This window comes from Zonotrichia leucophrys, chromosome 3, assembly GCF_028769735.1.
Source record: "Zonotrichia leucophrys gambelii isolate GWCS_2022_RI chromosome 3, RI_Zleu_2.0, whole genome shotgun sequence".
Lineage (NCBI taxonomy): Eukaryota > Metazoa > Chordata > Aves > Passeriformes > Passerellidae > Zonotrichia > Zonotrichia leucophrys.
In genome coordinates this window covers 94,267,688-94,291,806 of record NC_088172.1, presented here as the reverse complement: position 1 = coordinate 94,291,806, position 24,119 = coordinate 94,267,688, and the positions used below count along the sequence as shown (strand labels likewise).

At 43.4% G+C, this 24,119-nt stretch overlaps 1 protein-coding gene across 3 annotated transcripts; it reads right to left on the bottom strand.

Annotated features, from left to right (window-relative positions):
* STON1 (stonin 1) lies at window positions 1-24,119 on the bottom strand. 3 transcript variants are annotated; one of them, XM_064709360.1, is made up of 4 exons: window positions 24,044-24,119; window positions 11,479-13,457; window positions 4,622-4,824; window positions 1-4,239 (listed from the first exon to the last, which is right to left on the bottom strand). In XM_064709360.1, exons 2-4 carry the CDS (start codon window positions 13,406-13,408, stop codon window positions 4,165-4,167), a joined length of 2,208 nt encoding a protein of 735 aa, XP_064565430.1. In that variant the 5' UTR covers window positions 13,409-13,457; window positions 24,044-24,119; the 3' UTR covers window positions 1-4,164. The 3 variants fall into 3 exon arrangements, 2 of the variants coding, with proteins under 2 accessions (XP_064565430.1, XP_064565431.1); XR_010439647.1 differs by lacking the exons at window positions 1-4,239; window positions 4,622-4,824 and adding exons at window positions 6,996-7,490; window positions 7,652-7,852; XM_064709361.1 differs by lacking the exons at window positions 1-4,239; window positions 4,622-4,824 and adding an exon at window positions 8,826-9,084.

The following is a 24,119-nucleotide window of genomic DNA, read 5'->3' as shown; positions in this document are numbered from 1 at the left end:
TCAATATGCAATCTACAAAATGTTATTACAAGATTATCAGCATGATCTCTTTGCACTTATACTGACAAAAGACCCAAATAAAATTATAGTTTCCATTAGAAGTAACAGCACTGCTTCAGAGTTATCAAAATTATTGCTAAGAACTACTAACTGCAGCAGTTAGTTACTGTGTTAAGTAACAAAAAGACAAATAAATGCAAAATAGGAGTATGGACACCAATACTGCAGCAAAGAAGTCTGCCAGGAAAAATAAACACAACCAAAAGTAACGTGAAAACGTGTTCAGATGTAAAATACTTTTGGACAATTCATACAGAATCTGGAGGAAAACAAAGCCAGGAGCATAAGGATGACAGTGGCTTGGTATCAAGCTCAATGGAGTGCATCATCATCCTCATTTCTTCAGAGATTCTACCCAGGGGCAACAGAACCATTGTTCCCCATCTCTGCAAAGCTTCAGCTGTGGCATGCAGTAACACCTCTTTTCTTACACTTTGTGCTCTCTTCTGGTTGGAATAAGCAAGCATTGCAGGGTTCTTACTTACTGACATAAAAAATCATCTACAGACCATTACCACTATTCCTTTCTTCTTTTTTTTTTTGCCTCTCTTTTATTCTTAGAGACTTTGATGAAGATCTTATTTTATCAGTTAAAAGACTTCCAATGTCTTCAATGGGTGTTTGAATCCAAAATTACATCAAGTACCATTTACCTGGAGTAATATAATTAGTATGAGAAAGATGAATGCAAAGATAAACTTTGTCGGTTTCAGCAAATACAACACTTTGTAAGTAAGGCAAACACACTATAAAAATAGTTGTTCTCATTGATTTCTGTTTTAAATATAAAATCTCCCAAACCCTCCTGGTCCTTTGTGAAGGAAACACAGATAACATCTAAACACTGCTCTGAAGTAAATGTTAGTGAAATGTCAGCATCTGAAGTGACCCAGGCAGTTGGAAGCATTTCAGTGGCTGCAGGCACTCGCTGCGGGAGGCAGAGATCAGACACGTGTGAAACCTGGCTCCCCACATGATGCCAACACCTCATGGGTTATTTAAAGCTCCAGTTCTACTGCTAGCTGAACACTGCTTGTGCATCACAACAGCTTATAGCAACTGTTCCTCATCTCCATTGTCCTTCCCAAAATTACAATTAGACTACTTGTAGCCTAAAGAATTCAGAGCCCGTATGTTTGATCAGTATCAGCTGCTGATACTACCAGTACTAAGGCTAATTTTAAGAAAACTGCAGCTAACATTCATGGGAAATGTTAGCAATGAGTCTTAAAGTTAAGAATATTTGGTCAGTAAGTTATGCTCAAGACAACACAGAAGAAAGGAGAAGCCTGGTTATTTCTGGTTTGGCATGTTGCAGTATAATAGGAAGTTGGAATTTGATGGCGGGGAAACATGTCAGACAACCCAAATTTTCTCTCATTAAACTGCAGCCTATTTTTAAATATTCTGACATCAAGGCATATGAACTTCAGTGTGAGACTGAACAGGGCAATTATTCAATCTTAGGCTGCACTAATTGTCAGTTTAAACTGAAAGCCATGTATTAAACAGAGTAACTTTCTTTCAGTGTCGCAGTATTTCTGTGGAGTTAATTCCCTGTTATCCTGATCCAACTCTGATTAAAGTTAATCACGAGTCTTGCAAGCCTCAAATGAAAATCCAGGGGTTTGCAACACAGATAAAGCTGTGGCTTGACCCTTTTATGCTATTGAGTTCAGTAAGTCTGAATGATCATTTGCACCATAACACTTTAATACAACTCTCTAGCAGGAATGGTGACTTATAAGGTGGTCATTTATTATTTAAGCCACTCACTGCAAACAGTAGCTCGTATCTTGAAGGGTGAACACTACCCAGGCTCCTCAAACACATCCTGAGACACAGCAGACACCTGAGAGCATAAGAGCAGCCAAAGCTTCTGCAGGGACTGTAACACCACCAGGTACCCAGTGCCCAGGAGGTGAGTGCTGTGAATGGAGATCCTAAGATGAAAGAGAGATGGAATGGAGATATTCAAGTTCCTCCTGCTTAAAAACAGAAAGATGGGGGCCAGCTGGGTGAGACAGGCTCTGGAGAGCAACCACTGCTAACAGGCTTACTGAATTAGCTGTTTAATGCCAACCAAAACAAGTCAGCCCCAGACAAAGGTAACTGCAGGTAATTGCAATGCATATTTTGCTTTTTCTACCTCACTGAGCAAAGAGGTTAATAAATATTGTAGCTGTAGTACAGCCATGGACTTCAGCAAACTGCAGAGCTTGCCGTGTCACCAAGGATAAACACCTTGCCCTAGTGGCAACACTGTGCCCCTTAGTTCAGCTGAGCAGAATATAAACCAAAATTAAATATTAATTAAACACACCAAACATGACTTGAAGGTGCTAATGGCTTCTCAAGTCAAAACACAGACAGAGGAGGCAACAGCTGAGACACATTTAGATCAGTGCTATAGTCCAACGCTTGCTTAGATTTATAACAATATAATCTGCTAATAAAAAGGGATATATAGAGAAGCCCAAATACCATAATAGTCTATTTGGGGCTTTGGCAATGCAATACCCATAAAAAACCTGCCCTCAGGACTTACTGTAGAATCTATTACCCATTTCATTCTCAGCTTCTGGATGGGGGGAAAAGTTTATTGTGATGAACTAGGTTCATATTATGGTCTTCTGTTTCCTCAGACTGGTAATTTTCTCTGTGTATATCCCACATATTTCTACTTTTGGGGAATACCATTTATCTGTAGTTTTACACAGTGTTCATATAAACAGTTACAAGCTATACAGAATATAAAGTGAGGCAGTGCATTCCTATATTTTTGTTCTCCACTAATTTTAGTTTGAAGTAAGGCTAATTTTAGGAAAACTGCAGCCAAAAAAAAAAAAAAAAAAAAAAAAGAGTATCATGGGCATTTTTAAAATTTATTATATTGTTTCAGACATGGAATTACAGCCTGCAGAAAATGGCAAAGGGGATAATGGTTTGAAGGGAAGTATTAAAACCTTTCCCTAAAGGCCAATTGTTTGTGGAAAACACAATTAACACATTGACATTGGTGATTAGTAGCTCAGGCTGCCTGATGAAGCATCACAGTTTCATGTCTCTTGTGACAGTCCATTCCTGCATTACTTCCCCATGGAAAATGCCTTTAGAGCCAGGAGCATGAAAACATCTCCCTTTCCATGCATGTCTTAAAAGTTATTCAAAGCCACAGCTCCTGCAGTTTCCATACCAACATCTGGAGCTTGCATCCTAAAGGAGACACAGAGCAAACAGCAGCAAGCAGTATTTTCTCCAGTTTGTGGGGGGAAACCTCCTCTGGTGTAAATTCTCCAAGCCTCATCAGATGAAAGGGCCCTGGACTGATTTACACTCATTGAGAATCCACCCCTTATCTCACTTGCTGCAGCAGTGAAAAGGAACTGTAATGCTGGCACAGAAACTTCAATCACATCTGCCATATGGGGTTTTTTGCCCAAGAGATTACTTTGAGTGAACCTAAAAAGTGCTGAGGAGGGAACAGTTGCAGCCACAGAAGAATAAAGAGTATTATTATGCAGAGGACCCTTTTTTCCCAATGAAATCACCAATTTCCAACTCATTAATTAAGGCTCTTGTTGAGAATATTATTTGGACTTGTTCTACACACATACATCAAGGAGAGCCAAAACACGAGGGACTTTAGTTTTCAAACAGCACTGAAAAATCTAATTGGTCCTTCTGGACCTTACACAGGTGCTTATAGATCATGAGCACTCTGGAAGTTTTTATTAGCAAATATTACATGCCCAAGTGACATGAACCTTTTGAGTAGTGCCATTAGGTTTCAGTAGGGAGAATGAGATCATTCCCCAGTCACACAACAGGAAAACAATACATTAAAATCAGTCAGAGAAGTGCTCACATCCTGCTCCTCTGACAAGGAGACCTTGCTCATACCAGGACTCCCATGACAGGAAATTTACTTGAATGCAGGCCAGTCCAATGAGCACTGATTTGCAGACTCAAACCCATAAGCACTAAAAAAAATTCAATGACCGTGTTTACCCTAAACTAGGTCACTGCCCTTCTTCTAACAATAGAATTTCCTATGGAAATTGATTCCTACTAATATCCTGTGACAGTGCCTCCTGTCCTCTTTCATTGCATTAGGCAGTTGCCAGCCTTATCTGGGTCTTCTCCATCAAGCCTAATCCACTTCTTTTCAATTTCAACCTGCAGGTAGAAAGCAAAAAACAGCAGGTAGAGTTAGCAAATAATTGGACACGGAAATTGTGAACTGCAGCAACAGCATGAAAAAAAGCTTTGACACAAAATCAAAATATTTCCAGACCAAACAGATTTCAAAACCACTACTCCCAAAAATAGCTCAAATGAGGGGAAAAAAAAAAAAAGCTGCATTCACAGTTCTATCTTTCAGTCTCATCTTTGATCAGACAAGGAATTATTATTTAACGATTCTTTTGCTCAAAGTCATTATCAAAAGTACATGCAAGATATGTTTCGAATACAAAGCAAATATGCTTTTCAAGTACTGCATGGGGGAGCAGGGAGGGAGAAGAGGAGGAAAACATGGAAAGCATAGCTCTGAGAATACCTGGCAGCTGTAAAAAGCTTTCTGCACCACATGTTTCTGGGGCTGCAGGTCGCTCTCTATGCCCAGGGACTTCACTTCTGTTCCTGAGGCACAGGTGTCGTGGACAACAAACTGGACGGTAGCAAATGGGTACCAGTCAGATGGGATCTCCTGGTCTGATCCCAGTTCCAGTTTGTAAGACAGGCTGTGTGGGTGATCCAAACCTTGGGAAAGAAAAAGAAAACCACCACACCATTAGTGAATTATCTTTTCTTTGTTTAGGTTCATCTCCTAGCAAGAGAGCACAGCTTTACCTTTTGTAAACACAGAAAACACAGAGCTGTTGTTTGATAGAAGGTTATTCTATTTATAATCTTTTGCTATTTGGACATAAGGTGGCCCCTTGTTCATTTTCTGTCTGCTTCAGCACACTTGTCACAGTCATTGCAATTTTAAAAATTAATTTGCACAAGATTTACCAGATCCTTTCAGCTTCTCATTGAGAGGATGTTACAAATGTAGGGCTTTGTTGCTAAATTCAAACTATTTGATGGAATCTCAGTTCTCCCTTAAAAATGTATTTCTTACTCTGACAGAAAAACAAAAACTGGAAGGTGCCAGTGTAGAGATGCAACAGAGATGCACAGGGCAGAGATGCTGCCCTGTGTCCAATAACCCCCTTTCCAGAGCTCTGTGCTGTAGAAATTTTACTGCAGTGCTTATTTCAAGCACTACAGCTATCTAGTGTACCATCATTTATTACACTATGTCCACAGCAGGAAGATAAAGGTGCAGCTCAGAGTGCTGCTCAAACAAGATACATCCCACCTGCCAGGATAAAGGCTACCTGGAGTCCCTGTCTGCTTGGGAAAAGAACATACCCCATTTCTTCAAAAAAACAAAAAAAAGTACTGCTAAAATAACTGTGATGTAATAAAGCAGAGTCATTAAGGATTTGTGCAGCATATTCTGAATTACTTTCATCATCCTAGGGATGATCCTAAGGATCACTTGCTTCATGTGGCAATGATAAGGGCAAGCACTTCTCCTGGCACACAGGAACACAGGGTGAAAGCTGCTTCCCAAAGCCACTGGAGTCAGCAGACTGACTGTGTGTGTGAAAGCAGGATAATTTAATATAATGAAAAGAATCCTCTCCAAATTCTCCAGGGCAAAACGTAGCAATTCTGCATTTCTCCTTCTCTCCAGGATTTTAATCACCAGCATAGATAACTAACTATGCTTTGGCTGCAGGCAGGGGGAAAAAAATTAAAAAATAAGAAGAAAAAAGATTGCCTGTATTTTGTCAAAGGCAAGCCTGGCAGTGTATATTTGGTTTTCATCCATTACACTGAATGGAATCTTGAAGTTCAGGGAAAAATGTCCCATTCTTTATGCACTGACTTCCCCCAGTGACAGGAATCAATTCTGTTACAGAATAAAGGAAATACTGAAGATGGAGTTAACATTAACTGAGCTTTATCCATCCCCTGGGGAAAATCATGCTAATATTCCACATCCACAGGCTCACAGGCATTTTGTAACGCAGAAATAAATAAAAGAGCTGCATCTCCATTGCTCCTAGGAGCCTTGGGCTGGGTGCCTGTCTGTGCTGCAGGTTTTCCCTGTAACATGACACAGCCCTCTGGGCACAGCTCAGGAGAGGGTCCTGCAGGGCACTGGAGCACAAGGACCCCCACTTTGCAAGGAGTGCCGTGCCAGGGGCAGGCAGCACACGGCTGATGTCTCAGGACAATAACACAAAACACAGAGGCAAGTACAACTGTAACATCAGGGACTTTATTGTGGAAATAGAGGAGGGAACAAAGTCAGAAATAAGGATTACAGCCACCTGCCAATGTCTTGAGAATGAAAGTGGAGCACAGAACAAGCGTGAGGAGGAGATGGTGTTCATCACTCATGTGCCCAGGGACAGGCAGATCTCTGCACCTCTGTGATGTGAGCCTTGTCCATGACCTGCTGCTGGTCACCTCTTGCTGTGCCCAAGGCCATTTCTGCTGCACTAACACTCTCTTGGTCCTCAGTCCCTCTTCCAGACCGCCTGGACATGGTGGAATGAGCTTCTGTTGATGGAACCTCTCCATCCTTGACTCCTCCATCATCCCAGCAACAGGACACCACGAGGAACATCCTGTTCCAGAGCCACGCTGCGAGATGTCATCATCCCATCTGAACCATGCTCCTTTTGGCTCCCAGGACCTGCTCCCTTTTCCCATGGTGGTGCCAGGATGCAGCTTGGCAACACACAACTTACCTGCCCTGCTCTTTGTGCAGTTTCCTGGGTTGGGCTGCACAGACTCTGCACAGTGCCAGCCACAAGTGGAGCATCCTGGGGAGGACAGCAGGCATGGCAGCACCAAGATGCCATGGCATGTCTTGGCCAGGAAAAAGGCCAAGCCCTCTGGGGCTGTGGTTAATCTGAGGAAAAAGCATTCACTACTTGTAGTTAATTTGTGGTAGAAGGCAACAAGCATACATCTAAGGGTTTTTGGAGATCAAATTCAGAATCTTCTTGAGGTTTTTTGGGAGAGAGGCCTATGAAGAAACAAATAGCTGTGGGAATTGTCTAGCAAATTATTCTGTCTTCTGACAAATGGAATCCAGAAATAATCACGGCTTGGAATTTTCCTGGGCAGATATTGGATGGTAAATGTTGGATAATCCAGATGTCCACTTGAATCCAGGCACAGATGAGCCATACCTCCTGGGCTGTTGCTGAAGGTTTCCCTGCTAGACATGGCATAGTTGTGATTCAGGACCATCTAAAGAAACATCTGGGTTTATATTCCAGCTGACTGACAGCCATGAGGTGGGTTTGGTGTTGGGATGCAGTGAATTCTGGGGTGCTTCCTTTTCCTTAGATGGTAACCTGCAAAGGCAGAGACAACAGGTTTGGGATTTGGATAAGGATAATGCCTTGGGTCCTCTGGAGCAGATTCCATTGGACCTTTTTGCCTATTCCTAAAACACAGGGTTCCCCCAGCCCATCTGTCTCTTGCACCAACACCAATGTCAAAGGGAAGTACTCACCCCTTCACTGGTGGAAAAGTTCAGCCACTGCTGGGTTGTGCTAGGAGCACAGAGCAACTTCTTCCCATCAGCTGTCAGATGACAAAGTGACTGACCAGCATTCTGGAAGGCTCTGAACATCCCCCCAGTTTTCACCTAAAACTGAGAAGTTCTTTCCATCTCTGCTCCATGAAATCACTGCTTCCCAGGCCATGTGTCACACTGGAGTTGGAAGAAGAAAGAGAGGCTGTGTGTAGAAGATCCTTTGGAAAAGAAACTGTAATGCTGAAAAAGCCAGGTGTTGGCCAGGAGGAGAGAAAAGGTGGTGCTGTAGAAAGACAGGTGGGTTGGAGCAGGCACAGTCTGGCATATTCAGAGCCCTGACATATTCAAGATTACACATTCAAGCCCAGCTATCCAAAATGTGGCCCAGCAGGCACTGTCAACACAGGACCACCAGGACTGATGAAATCAAACCACACCTGAGAGGCAACCAGAAAAATCTAGGGAGATTACTGAACTTTTACTATCTAATTTATGAGACAGAAACCCTGCAGTTTAGGTGTCTATGCAACTTGTTAAGACTTATGTGAATTGAGAGATTTTAGTCTGCCCAAATGTGAAAATCTGGTTCTTGTTTCCTCAAAGTATTCCAAACTCTTGCTCTCTGTCTCCAAGGAATACCAATGAAAAAGCCGAAACAAACAAACAAAAGATCAGGAGAACTATGAAACTAGATTCCAAATATCATTTAGAATTCAAAAAGCATTTCAAAAGCAATTAATAATCTAACTTTGCATTTATTAATGCAGTTTTGCCCGTTTTTCACCTGTGTAAGTAGCATTCAACCAACCTTGATCTGAGAAAGACTCATGAAGCAAAGCACTTTAAGCCAAAATAATGTACTGGTTATCTTAGTTATGTAATAATTCTAGTTTTGCCAAAATAGGTCCAGTTCTAAAACTCTTTGAACATGAAAACATAAACAATTACTAAGGGCAGATTTACAGACATCAAGGTTGTTAGAAGCTAGTAACTCCTGTAGCTATCTCTAAATGGGTGCATTTCTGCAGCCTGCTGGGAGAAGGGCATAGGGAACAGAGGAGTGGGACAGTGCCACCACCAAGCCCCAGCTCACGGTGGTGCCAGTGCCAGGAGGAGGTGTCTGGGCAGGGATGGAGCCCACCTGACAAAGCCATGGCTTTGAGTTTCTACCTGGGCAGTTTAGAAGATAAGAAGAGCAGCACCTGGTGGTTCCTGGGAACCACATCATCTCCCACAGCAGAGTCCATACACAGATGCTGTAACAAGGCTGCCAGCAGCCACAACCTCCAGTCTGCTGTCTTGTTTAGTACCTGCTCTTCCTCAGTGGCTCCATGATGCAGAATGAAATAAGAAATAATCAGCTGAAGGACTGTTGCTTTACACAGTAGCTCAAGGACGGAGGATTTCTCCTAGCAGGAAAAATCACAGGGCTCAAATTTACACAGCAAGTGATTAGAGCACAGTGCTTTGCAGTTTAGTCTCTCCCTTGCCCCCTGGGAACTCCCTCGGAAGCAGCTGACACAGCTTCTCTGCTGCAAAGTCTGGCCCCAGTACTGTGCTAAAATCATAACATCTTCTGCACTTCCTCACACTAAGCCCCAGTTTCACATAGACTCAAACTGCAGAAACTTCACTGGATCAACCCTTCAAAACTTTTTTCCTTATTTTCCTTTTTTAAAAAATAATGCTAAAATTCTGACTCCAAATACAATACCTATATATCTGAATAGGCACAGGCAGCTTTTAAAAGTCTGCTGTTTCTTGCAGCTCCTACTGACTTCACTTGCCCAGCACTTTTCCAAGAAACACTTCAGTAGAATCCAGTGGATATTAACATATTTCAATGTCCATAAATGGAGCCACAATATAACTGTAAGCAACCTTTCTTTTTCCCTTCTTTTTTTTTATTTTAAGAAGTCTTGGACAAACGCTTTTTGAAAGCAAAGTCCTCAGCATATTTTTCCGCCGGCGGTAAACACATTATGAAAGTTTACATATTTCTATTAGTTTGACTGTCTCCAGACTTTTGGCAAGCCTTGGGACAACTCTATTTTTAAACTCTTAACTGTGTACAGAGCACTTGATATAGAGGTTTAAAATTTGACTGGGCAGTATTACTACCAAAATGTTTTTTTCAAACGCACGAACATTTCACAGAGACAAATGATTCTGCAGATCTCAGCTAGAGGAATTATTCAAATGTCAGAAGTTTAAGCTACTGGTGGAAATAATGTAGAGCTGTGGAATGCCTCAAAAAAAAAAAAAAAAAAAAAAACAACCAGTTCTTCCTTTCAAATAAGTTAAATCTGAAGTTAACTGTGCACATCAAATCTTCAGGTGAAAGAACTGCAGGAAATTCATAAGACCTAGAATCTTCTTTAAAATTTTCTAAACTGCTGACTTGATTTTACAGAAACCTACATTAAATAGCAAAGAATACTAAAAGCTATCCAAACACTCCTGTAAGCCTTGGGAAAACACATAGGTCATAGCAACATGGTGCAAATCTCTGAAACCTGGAGCACAGGACAGGGATTTTGAAGACCTAAAGAATCTTCTGCCTTCTCATTCTCCTACATCTCTCCACCACTCCTCTGCCCTCCCTGTCCATTTTTCAGTCTCCCCAGCCCATGCCCTTCACTTCCCTCTGTCTGTCATTGCTCTTACCACACCATTAGTCCTGGCTTAGCAGTAGAATGCCTGAAACTGAGACTTAAGAAGGTAAAATCTTTTCTGGACATTTTAAAGAGGCAGTTAGCCTAGACAGGATAACACAAGATCCATATGTTAGTAACATACACTTACCCTCTTTTTCAAAAGTACAGATTTTACAGATATTTTACATTAAATGCTTTAACAGGTGCCCTTGTCTCCCACAGATCCCCAAAGCCTCAGGTACACATAATGCAAAGGATCAAGCAAAGGATCAAATGCCTTCACTCTGCAGAACTTGAAGCGGAATACTATATTCCTCAAGAATTTTTATGCCTTTAGAAAACTAGTATATGCCTTTAGAAAGGTACTGGTAATACGACTAAAAATTGGACTTGTAAACCCAAATATTTATATTTTTTTCTTCTTCAAAAAGTCATATTTTCACCTTTAAATTAAATAACTACTTCCATGTGTGCAATTTAAAATGTAGCTGTTTGTACTAGTACAAGTTTTCAGTGAGGTACCCCCACCAGAAAGAAATGGGAATAAAGTGGGAGGCATTTTTTGTCAGTGCAGTTATTGCCATGAATGTACAATCTCAATGCACAAACCCATGAAAGAGGCAACAGAAACCAGCCTTGGCAAAAGCACAGCACTTCCTACAGCAAATTTAACCACAGCACCTTCTAGTTCTGTATCATACCTTCCATTTCGTAAATGATGCTAAAAAGCCAAGACCCAGCAGTGCCAATACATCTTTTCTATTAGCTGTGTGATATTTGGTTAATAAATCATATTACCAACCTCTGCTTCCCATCCCACCCATTGCCCAGCTGGTCCACGGGAAGCATAAACCCTTCCCTCAACCTTACTGCTACAGACTTGAGGTTCACTCTGAATGATCAGCTCTGCTTCCATGATACCACACACTTTAAATGACTGACAGTACACCTGCCTCCATCAAATAAATTACGAAATCATGGTTTAAAGAAATTGGTAAGTCTAAAAGGTTTTTTTCCGAAAAGATTATTCTGGCTTCTACCAACAGCATCCCACAGATAAAAACCCGAACCACAACAGCTGATGGAGGTACACAAGCACAAACCCAGTGAAGACACACACCCAAGCCCACAGCACAAATTATTTACTTGAATTTTTGTCTGGAAGCCTGTCAATCTTCCACACCACGGCCCTGTAGGCACTCTCGTATTTTGCTGTTCCAACCGAGACTTGGATTACGGGGTCAGATTCAACCTCGTGCAAAGCCCCAAGGCATGCTCTCCTGTTCATTTTGGCTTTTAGGGACTTCTGCCTTTGCAGGTTCATGGTCCAAAGTGCTTTGATCCACTGTGTGGGAACAGGAAAGCGTATCATAACATTTTCACAGTATTTCACAGAGGGTAAGCGTGTGGGGATGTGAGCAGTTGAGGCCATGTTGATGAAAGCCTGAAGTTCAATGTATGCCCCCTGAACCACCACTGCAGCCTTCACAGAGAAGGGAAGGTCTTGCCCATTGTAGTGTGTCCTGAAACGCATCAGTTCCAGCCTGCAGGCGTCCAGGGGTGTAAACTTAATAATCCGCGACTGCTCAAATTCCTGCGCTTTGACACAGTTATGGAAATGGCAGTCGAGAATCTCGATCCACTTCTTGTCCTGCTCCTTCTCAAAGTAACGCTCGTCCCTCTTCTGGAGCTCCAGGTCGTTCAGGGTTAGGAAACACTCGGCGCCGCCGTTCACAAAACACAGGCAGTAAATGTGTGTGATGACCGCACTTTCCACGAGTTTTCCTTCTGCCTTAGTGACTTTCCCCCAAAAGTTATCCACTATTTCCAGAGTCATTTCTTGCTCTTCATAATTCCTCTTTTGTCTGGAAACAGTAGGAAGCTTCATGAGCTCCTCCTCGACCGTCACGAGGAAATCGGTGAAGTCGTTGTAGTCAGTGGTGCCCAGCTTCAACATCTGCTCCACCTCTGGCTCGTGGATCACCTCCACTTTGGGGTGGTACCTCCTCTTCTCCGTGTAAGAGACACACTCGATCTTCACAGTGTGGATTTTCCCTGAGACATTGTAGCTCTCCAGTTTGGGTTCGGACAGCTTGCACTGCGGCTGCAGCTGGAATTCCTTGAAAGGTTTCTCCAGGCCCTTCTCGTAATACATCTGCAGCACCCCTCCGGCCAGGACGCTCAGGTAAATGGGGCCCCACTGCCGAGATGACATCATGTTCTTCTTCTCAGGAATCCTCAGCATGAATGGCCACCCGTCTGATTTCTGGCTCCTGAAAAGGCTGCGTGGGATGGCGGGGCAGAGCTTCTGCCACGCGGGGCTGCTGGAGATGGGTGGGTTTTCCAGGGTCTCACAGCTGTCAGCTTGCAGGTGTTCAAGCCTCTCACAGATGTAACTGAAGGAGCCCTGGTTAAGGCTTTTCTGATCATGACATGTTTCTTTGTCCCTAGGATGACACCCACTCCTGTCAAGCACTTTGTCCTTCCTGTGCATGCTGGCATTAGCTGGTGACATGCTGAGGGAGCATCCTTCCTTCCAAAAAGGACTGGAAAAAGCACAGTCACTGTGGAAGTATGGGAAGTGTCCTGGAGCCAGCTCCTCGCAGCTTCCTGGTGGGTTAGGACTTCCTTCATCTGCTGATTTGGAGACCAAAGTCTTACCTGGGTGGTCATCAGGTGAGGGGCTCAAAGGAAGACTGCTTGGTTTCTGTGAGGTCAGGGATGAGCACGTCCCAGGGGATGGAGAAGGGTTAATATTTGATGGCCATTCAGGGATGGGGTAAAGCATGTGAATCCCAGACTTTGGAATGCAGGGGTTTCCTGGGTAGTCTCTGGTAGGTGTAGTAAGTGGAGAGTTGCTGGGGGGTCCAGGACTCAGGTAGAAATCAACCACAGGAGATGAGAGCGGAGTGCTGCCTGTAGAGGATGGCCTGCTTGAAGAATCATGAACACTGCACAGTTTGAGCTTGAGGCCATTTGGTCTGGAGCTACTCTGATTGTCAACCAATTTCTGAGGTGACTGGAAGAGAGGCTCGTCATCAAAGGTGACCCAGTTTGCTGGATTTGGGGAACACATCTTGTAGGAAAACTTGAGGCACTTGCACAGCGCATCACCCACAAGCCATCTATGGAGAAACAACAAACATGATTCAAATCAAACTCTAATCACACAAAGCTCAAATTTGCAAGCAGATCACAAATCCAGTGTATTTTGTTTTACATGTATAATCTGAGAAAGCTGTGTAGAATCTGATAAACTGCCTGTGAATCCCCACTGCTCTCCCAGGCTGGGGATTGAAGGGTGTTCTAAGCTCTACAGCTGTTCAGAGCATCTGATGCACAGAGCCTCTCAATCAGAGGGCAGAATGCCCCACAGCAGTACAGGACTGCTTGAATAATACTTTCAGCTTCATTATATACAACTATACAGCTTATGCATCATTTCAAATATGGACAGATTTTTCCATACCAGGCATCAGCTCTGGGTAAGGTTTCCCCTCCTTCCCAGGATTTTACTAAGAATGGTGCAGCTGTTTCCAAAAATAGAATCAGGAGGGAGAGAAGGGATTATTTTTTTGATGAAAAGCTGCAACAACTCAGTGCTGATGGCAAAGGTACACATGGTGCTGTCACCAGGGCAGAAACCTGGATGCCTGCATGACATGGGCAGGAATCCCTTTACAGCAGTTCCTTCAACCCAGGCTTACACTCTTAACTGGAAATGTTATAAGGAAGCATTGGAAAGGCATTAAACTTTTAAACAAGAAATTAGCCCAAAGGATGAGCAGTACATTCCTGCTGAGGAGCAGACTGCAAGCCTGCACCGCAGACAAAACGCTGATGAAACACAAGTCAAGGCCAAGTTACAGCACTCACATCTGCCAAGCACTGAGTTGGCTGGTGGCCTGGAAAAAGGACAGGTCTTTAAACCAATTAATAAACTACACTTCATCAAACAAAGTGTCTTTGGTAAAAGGGCTCAGCTGGATGTCCTCTGAGCAGGACTGCAACCAGTAAATCATTAATCTTGCCTTCGTGGTTCTAAATTGTGCGCTGAAATTTAAATGCTCGTTGCATCCTTATGCAGGGCATGTTGTCCCCCAAGTTTTTCCTCCCCACTGCTCCTGCCTGATGAGGGAGCAAGCAAAAAATTGCCAGCGCCTGAGGAGGAATGGAGTACAATGAAACAGCAGGGGGGCACATATAAACATGGCTCGTTTGATAGAAAGTTACTCTTGTTCTGTCAGAACACATCCACGTTTGCCTGAAAGCACAAGGAAGGCGGAGTTCACAGAGACAAAAGCCACCTGCATGGACATTACTCTGGTAATTAAGGTCAGCTAATGATGACTTGGAGCTATTGCCCTTCATGCACAGAGAGCCACAGTCAGGCTGTTTAATTGCACACACTACAGAATCACATAACCATAAAAGCCATTCTTTATCTGTAACTCGTAGAGAACAGCTCACTTCTAGACGTGCTACAGTTCAGCCAAGTGAAACTTGTGCTACAAGTCTCTATTTTTATCATTACTCCATTATTTCTGGGGCAGTTTGTAGCCAGTAAGAAAGTGCCATAAGCTGTGGCACAATCAGCTCACTCTGAGGCTGGCCAACAGAGAGCTCTCAACAGAGGGGGACTCTGCTCCTTCATTAGGTTCTGAACTCTCGACCTTTTTGTTCAGAGAAGCATTTGCACTATGCTAGTTATTTTATAAGCACTCTAATCACCACTTACAGAAGGAGAGAGAGAGAAAAGGAGCAAACAAGTACAAATTACTGTCATAGCTCAGACACACACAACTACCAGTGTGTCCTTCACCCACACAATCACTTCATCATAAAGCGCAGCAATGGAAAGAAAAATCACAGCTATTTGGTCTCTGACTTGGTCATCACTTTTTCCTCCCATATCACACCCTTCTCCTCCTCTCCCTCTGGTTGCCACCATGGCTCTTTCAGCATTAATTATTTCTAGAGCTGAAGTTTCAAAGTTTTCAGTCCTCTTTTCAAAGCCTCATTTGTTAGGAGCAGCTAATGCGATGCTGGCTCGGGGTGTGGCTTTTTTGGAACAGCTGGGACACTGGGGCAGCCTGGTGGACAAGAGAACATAAGGAAACAGCCTCCAAGGCTGCCACCAAAAACTCCTCAGGCATTTACAGGAGATAAGGGATGGCCAGAGAGAGAAATAAAACACAATGGGGATGGGAGAGAAGCCTTTTTTTTTTGCAGAGGGGCTCTGGGGATGCTGCCACAACCCTCCAGTGTGATCACAGCCATGCTCAAGGGAAAATCACACAACACTGTGATGCACCAGTGGAAAAGAAACCATAAAATCAGGTGTTTACAATAAAGAACACATTTGCAGACTGTTTCCTTTTCTTGTTAGAAATGGAATTTTTCAGTGTCCTTTATTATTCCCAGATGTTCAGGGGGTTTTTTTCCCCCCAAGGTCTGTTACTACTCCCTTTTTAAAATGCGATGTTGCAGATTATTTGGCAGGGGCATTTTTCCCATTACAAAACAAAAAGATGTTTGAACTCCACCTGCCAAACATTTAACTTCAGTCAGTAAGTGTCAATGAAGAAAACCATTTTCCCAGATGGAAAAAGTGGAAAAAACCACTTTCCTCTGCAGTCACAATGCCCTCGGTGTACCTGTCAGAGGCTGCAGCTTTCAGGTCTTGTTGCTGTTGCAGTTACATGGGAATTTTTTTAAACAAAAAAAGATGCTGATGATAACAAAAACACACATGCAACAAGTGTTGAAATAGATAGTTGAAATAAACAAGGAATACTGTTGCTCACTGATCCCAAAAAATGACTACTAGGAATGGAGGAAAAAAGCCCAAATAGATTTTTACAAGCTGATTGGATGATGTCATGCTAATATGAGGAAATGCAACCTCTTGTGTGTTAAGGATAGTACCACTCATCTAGTATTAAAAAAAAAAAAAAAACCAAAAAATCATTCTTATGCTGCTTTACAACACTTGTTCTCTGATTCTTTTACATCTGCACAAAGCAATAAAATAATGCTTTCAATTTCTATTGTGTCCTAAACTGTGCTCCAAATCCCTTCCTATGAACTGGGACATTTTTCCTTGAAATCAAACTAAAATTCAGGCTTCAGGATACATGTGTTTTCCCTCCAAAAAGCAAAGATCCCCTATGAGACCCACATAAATGTAACCCGAATGCTTTGGGTAAAAGGAAAATGATACAAGATACCATTGATCACACATGTTATGGGGCCTGTGACATTTAAATTACAAGCATGTGTGGTATCTTGTTCAGAGAGGAGGCAGGAAATACCATTTTTAGAATATTGAAACTGCCAGTAAAAAAAAAGCTGGCTGAAATAACAGTTGATCCTAGGTGCATTAATTCCAGTGAACCCAAAAGTTGCAATTCATTTCAATTCATCCTCTTCTGCCTGAAAACAATCTTCCCATTTATCAGATTAACACACTCCCTCAGCATTTAATGAGCAGTCATTGCAGCTTAATTTCTTCATTTTAATACCTTGAGGATGGAAAGAAGAGAAATCCTATCCTATTATTGAGAGATTTCACAGGCTGTAGCTACCCCTGGGTCCTTTGTTGCTTCAGAAATCCCAGATCAAATCTGCAGCAAAAACACAGCTCAACTTCCATGCCTTGCTGGGGGATATTGTTACCTCTTCCTGCACTAATAATGACTCCCTGCTCACTCTGAGGTGCATCCCTCACAAAGGGGTTGGCTTTGGCACTTCTGATCCAGATGCAGCTGGGTGCTCAGGGTGTGCCATCAGCCATGTCCCCACCACGCCGTGACAGCACGGCCTCCTGTCACCTCCTGAACCACACAGTGCACAGCTGCCCCCCCTGCACATCTCCCTCTCTTCAGGGGCCTTCCCTAAAATTTGGCACCAATTAAAACCCTCAAGCACGTCCCCCTGTGTTCAAACATAAAGGGTCTCTTTTAAAATATTGGAGGAGCTAAAGAGGAAGGTCAGGGAAACACCTCCCTTCTGCAAAGCACAAAGCAAGTAAATGCAGTGTTTTATAGACAGTACTCACACTCCCAACACACAGAAAAGCAGAATTTTATAAATACATTCCTTATTGCCTCTCTAGCTCCAGAGGCCATTGCAGCTCCAGAACTGTTAAGCTACACATCCTGTAAACAAATTCCCTTTGGAACACCCAAGCACAAAACTTATGTGTTCCACTTGCTCAGCTGGGTAAACACCAGCCTCATTACTTGCTCCCAGCTCAAAAAAAACCCCCAGATTCATCTACCTACAGTGTGACAAAAGAATCAAATAATCCCTTCCAAATAAGCTGAGCTCTTCACGTGAGCTGCTCTGTTTGTGGACAGTGCCTGGCCATTTTTATTTCCACCCTTCCAGAAAAACTATGGACCCCATACACTCTTACAAGTCAGTTTTATTTCCAGGAGCAAGGTTGTCTGTTGCATACAGGCCATGTGGAAATTTAATGCCAAGCTCTGCATCCTGTGCACACTGTGGTGAGGCTGTCCCACAACCACACCACGAGATGTTGCTGTTCTTTCCACAAACACCCAGAGAATCCTTCAAGCTTTTTGCCACAGAGTGCAAGAGTCCCTCAGGGAGGTACAAATTCTCTGCAGTTTAAGCAATAAAGCACATATGGTATATAAAACACCCGAAATGTTTCTAAGCCCTTGTGATATCCAAGTAAAACATGGCAGATTTATCTCTGTGTTTTACTGCCATATTCTTTGTGTCACTGTTTTGGTTATTATTTAACTCTGAAAGGAAAAAAAAAACTTGAAGCACAACTTCTACATAAAATACTGCTTGATTTATGATGATTTGCCTCAAATGTTACTTTGATATTACATGTGGCTTCACTTCTGTTTAACTCTGCTTTTTCTATCCTAGATACACATTAAAAAATACATCCAGTCTATATGTCTGAAATAAACATAAACAAAAGCCACAGCTGATGGGACATAGGAATTTCTTGGCATTTTCTTGTATTTGGGATATGAATTACGCATCCCACTGCATTACTCATTTTAGAAAATAAGGAACTGGTGTAATAGTCAAAAATACACCAACTTCAAAGTGCAGTGTGACATTTTATTTACATTGCTCACTCTCTGGGGCATAGGCACACAGCTGGGAGAAGTTCAGGGCTTGCAGCTAATCTGTTTAATTTGGAATTCCTTGCTCTTGGCCCCAAGAGCTGGAGGAATTGAGGGTTTCAGCTTTTGACAGTGTGCACGTCCCCAGAGCAAAGGCAGGCCCAGCTCCTGCAAACACCTCTTGCTGTTGCTTGAAGGCACAAGCCTGAAAAAATTGACATTTTTAAGGGTATCAACACAGCCCATCACAATTCCCAAGCAGAGACAACACTCACTTTCTTTGATAGAGAAAAGGGTTGGGCAGAGGCTAAAACACTCTCCAGTGAGGAGGATGTCACAAGATTTGGGGTGAGGGGGACTCCCCACCACCAGGTCACAGCACTCACTGCTGTCCCTGCACACCAGGAGAGCATCCAGGATGCAGCCAGGGAGGGATCCCACAGGCACTGCATGATGGAGGCCTGAGGAAATTCCAACTGCTCTGCCTCTCCATGCTTTAAAAGGCTGTGAGGTGATATGAGAGTCACAGCAGAGGGAAATCCTATGGGATGCTCCCAAATGGAGAATGAAAGAAAAGCAGCCAGAGTCACATCTGTGTTAACCTCTGCTCAGCTGTGCCTGCAGTGGATCATCCCCAAAGGAGTAACTCTCCTTGCTGGAAAGAGAAGGAGGCTGGATGGTGAGGATTTCCACTGTGTGTGAAAATTTAGCACAGCTACTCACAGCAATTCCCATCTTTGCCATGGATAATCACTCAAGCCTCAGCTGTTACACACTGTAAAAAAACTCCTTTTCATGTGCAGATCCATTCTGGGAGTCCTTCCCTAACACTCAGATGTGAAGTCATTCCAAATCTGCCTGGAAAAGACAACAAAACCTCATGCATGACTGGTCTTGTGTGTAACTCATCAGCTTCAGCCACCCTTCCCATGGACACGAGCCGTGATTCCCACACCCTCCCTCACCCCACAGGCACATCACCACTGTGAGTCACATCAGCTTTGTCCTTCCCTGCTTCCCTAGTGGGGTGAGGAATCAAGGCAGAAAAGCTTAGAGACATTTACTGGAATTGTCTGTATGATTTTATGGAGGCAAACCAAAGGTGTTTCCTAAAGGGATCGAGGGATTTTTACAATTCACGGCTGCACAGCCACCTGGGATTGCACCCTCATTCCTCTCAGGGGGTTTTTTGCAGATTTTATCAGGAACATAACTTTAAGAATGAGATAACATAAGATAAATAAAATAAACTAAAAATAATAATTTTTAAAAATATATTTTAAAAAAATAGAGACCCAGTGTATTTTTCCCATCAGGAAAGACACTGGAATGCCGACCTGAAGCTGCAAAAAGCAGCAGAGGCCCTCTGAGCCCACAGGCCACCTCTCTCCCCTGAGGGGAGCTGTGTGGTTTCCTTCAGCAGGTCCTGCACTACCTGCTGAGACTCAGCCCATGTCCAGACACCCTACAGAACACACAAACCAGCGAATGGAACAGCGTGGAGAAAGAACTCAGGCAAAAATCAGCCTCCAGCTACCAAACATCCAAGGCTCACAGCTTGCAACAAGCACTTTCTAACATTAAAAAACACCAGTTTTCCCAAGCCACAGCTACTTGTAACTGCTTTGTTTCAGGGAGATGAAATAACATCTTGCATCACACCACAAACTGCATAGTTCTGGTACATAAAGAAGAGCCATGGGTACACTTAGAACCTGTTTGGTTTTCCTTTTAACGTAACCAAAGTGATAAAAACAACCTTTGTCTCTGGCATATGTGTAAGAACAGCAAACAGCAGTACCCAGCACGAGTCCGAGCATCTTTCTTGAGCACATCAGTTCTGAGTTCTCAGACAGTTCCTGCAGATGACATCCCAACATTTTCCTGTTTCCTGGGCAGATTCCCCACCTCAGGAGGTGACAGACTGTCCCAGGTGTCACCAACACAGGACTAGTGGCCCGTGGTTCTGTGCATCTTTGGCTGGAGCAGGGAAGCCAGGACAGGGGCACCCCTGCTCATGCCCCGTTTGCTGGCAAATGGGAGGGCCAGGAAATCCCTCAGGAAGACACAGCCTGCTATCAAAGACAGTAGGAACAGTTTTACCAGCTCAAATTAGAGCTGGATTAAATCCTGACAACCACAGGATTCTCTATGTTGTAGTGAACATCTTTAACAGAAAAAGCTTGTTTTTCCTAGAAGAAATAACAAAAAGCCTGATGAAATCAATATTAACTACTCAGAGCTTTTTATTCTCTTCTTTTCTGGATATCACAGTGCCTTCTAAGACACATCACTTGTGTGCAAGAGGTGACTGCAAGGGGTGATGCAAGACATGATTGCATCTTCTCAAAGCACAACAGTCACACATAGCAGTGTATTGTGAAGACTCCTTTGTTTTTTTTTAATGTTATAAAGTGCTCACTGCATACCTGCAACCCTTAAAAAGTTTTTTAGCTGGAGGTTGGCTTTTGATCTGTGCTGTTCCACTTAATTTCTTCCCATTATTAGCATAGACAAGACAGGTAAATCATATTTAATTCACTTATTTCACTGTGTTCCTGTCACATGTACATCTCCCATAGGGCCCACTCACATTGAGCTCCCTGGGCTAGTCCTGCTTCATCCTCTGAACCACACTCCTCCTCGGCATCACCACAGTCATGGCCCAGCTTACACTCCACAGGCACATTTGGGAGAGCCAAGGGACAGCAGGGATTCATGTAAATTGTTTATTAACACCAGCTGTCATTTCACTGTACAGAACTTTATTGGGCTCTTTTAATAATAATAAAAAAAATGCTCTGGCCTGGAAGAGACAGGAAAATAAATCTATTTTTATTTGCAGTACTCCTGCAGGTCACTAAGTTAATGGAATGTTACTGCATCTACTGAAGCAATTTTTTTAACTGTGTTTAGGAAACATGTTTTTATTAGGAAAGCACGCACATCCCACAGAAGTGCTGTGGTCACAGCAGCTCTGCACAGGGCTCTGGCAAGTACCTCAACATCCCAAACCTCTCCCTCTCTTCTCCCCCTGGGCAGAGACAGAGATTTATAATGGACTAAGAAGCAGCAGAAATGTAGTTATGAGTGGCTGTCCCACTTTAGCAACAGCAATTTTTTTTGTTTTTTTTTTAGGATTAAGCAGCATTCTAGAAAAAAAAAAAAAAAAAAAGAGCCTGAATACTTTGGCACACAGATCACATATCAAAATATTAAGCTGGCTGTGGACAGAAAGAAGTTTAAGTCTGGTTCTCTTGTAGTGTTTGCAGTGTCCAAGGGAAGGGAGGCATGAAATGCCACAAAGAACACACAGCACAGAAGAACACTTCAAAACTCTTGCCACTAATCTCAGAGTGAGTAATAAAAGGTAGGGAAGCTGACAGAAATACTGTATTTAGGAAAATCACTGAACAGCATAACAGCCCCTTTTTTTTTTTATTTACTTTTAGTTCTGAGTCAGTTTTTATATCTTAAAAATGCCTCATGCCTTAGTGCCCAACAAACACCTGGCAGTACCTTCCTGGAATATTACCCATGACATAAGATTTGTGGAGGTCTTCTAGACATGAAAATTACTGTCTGGCAGCTGTCAGGAACATTTTCTGGCCGAGCAGCTCTCACCTGATCTGTGGGATACTCCCCTTCTCCCTGCTTTCAGGCCCTACAGGAATGCCAACACTAAGGGGAAGATGTACTGATTAAATCCTTGTTTGTTTGGATACAAGTACTGTTAATAGCAACTGATGACAGTCATGTCAGAAAATGCAATTCCTAACACAGACACCAAAAAAAGCCTCATTTGGGTTCCTCTCCAAAAGCCTTTTAAGACAGACACGTGGGCCGCCTGCTTTGCTGAAGGAGAAGACATCAGGTTATATTTATACCAACCAAAAGCAGAAGAAAAGGAGTGCTGGACTAGAGGGACCTTGTTAACCCAAACCCAAAGCCAAACACTGCCCAGTTTTCATGCTGGAGTTAATGTCCTCACACAGATTAACTTACAAACCCACATTAACCTGCTAGTCAGAGATCATCAACAAGCTGGGCCACTAAGTTTACAAACCCCAAAAACTTTTGAAGTGATAGAAAATAACACTTGCTGCATATTCATGAGGGAGGAGGAAAACAATCAAAGCCCAGCATGAAGCAAGGACCTCATTCCTGCCTTGGGGCAGCTTTTCCCAGGGGTGTAATTTACAGCTCCAGCATCAGGTAAATACAATCTCTGGCCTGTTTAAACAAATTACTCTAAAACTCAGCCACAGCTGGTTACAGAGCACAGGGCTGAGTTCTCCTCCTCTCACACAATGAGGAAAGGAGGCAGCTAATCTTTCCTCACAGCATTTTCTCCCCTTGCACAAATCAGACAGCACAAAGTGTTCCCTTCAGCTGCTGCTTTTTCTCCTTTCACAGCTACAGAAGAGTCTCGGTCCCCAGACAGGGCAAAGCCAGTTAACACCAAAATGAACAGTTCATGTTTAAAAGCCTCAGGCTCCAAAACTTCTGTTCCCTCCTCCCCAGTCGGTCGTTACCACCCTCCCAAAAAAAAGCTAAGTCCTGTTTGCAGAGAAATCAGTCGGGGTTTCTCCACCTCACAGCAAAAACACCGGGGAAACAGAATTGTGAAACTTTCGTTTGGGTCCGGAGAACAGCTTAGTCAGCGGTTTTCTCGGCACCCTTGTTTTTTCCCATAAATATCAGAACAGCTACACCTTAAAAAAAAAAAAAAAACCAAAAAACCCACAAAACCTTAATATAAAGCCCCCCTTTGGTGAGCACTTACCTAAAGCCACAAAGGGGATATTTTCTACATTTTTTTTCTCGTTTACACCATCCTTAAAGCTCCATCCCTGGGGTCTGCACTAGAGGGACTCATGGTTCAAACATCCCAGCCCTGTGCAGAACATCCTCTGCATCCGCTCCGGGCGTTTTCCCAAAGCCCCCGCTGGATCTACGGGAGAGATTCCTGCAGCCACGCTTCCAAACACCCCGACCCTACGTGCATGCTTTAACATCATCAGCCGAACCGCTAAGAAAACATGAGAAAGGCTCCAGGAATTCAACTCACTTCGAGTATTAAAGAAAAACACTCCAGTCTCCTCCCTAAAACAAGGCAGAAGTCATGGGAATGAAATCCCGTAGGATGCCCGGCACACAAATCCTCCCGATTTCCGCCGTGATTTAAAGCACCCAGACAAAACCATCCCCTGGGCAAAACCATCCCCTTTTCACCACTTGTACTGGAAAAGAAGAGCAAAGGAAGAGGGGGAAAGAGAAAAAGGAAAGGAGAAAAAAGAGGAGAGGAGAGGAGAGGAGAGGAGAGGAGAGGAGAGGAGAGGAGAGGAGAGGAGAGGAGAGGAGAACAAGATTGCGGGGGAGAAGAAATTAAAAAAAAAAAAAGAAAAAGGAGCCGAATATTTTTGTTAAATGCATCATGTTCTTACACGAAAACAAAAGAGCCCCATCCGCCGGCCCGCTCCAAGGCAGAACTTCGTGGCTGCGCCTCAACTACCGGGAAAATTCCACTTCGGACCGAGTCCCCCCCGTGCCCCGCTGTTCCGGCCCGGCTGTCCCGGGGCAGAGCCGCTCCTTACCCGTTCCGGTCCCGTTCCTCGCTCGCTCCGTGCCCGCTCCGGTCCCGCCAGCCGCCGGGAGCGCAGCAGCAGCAGC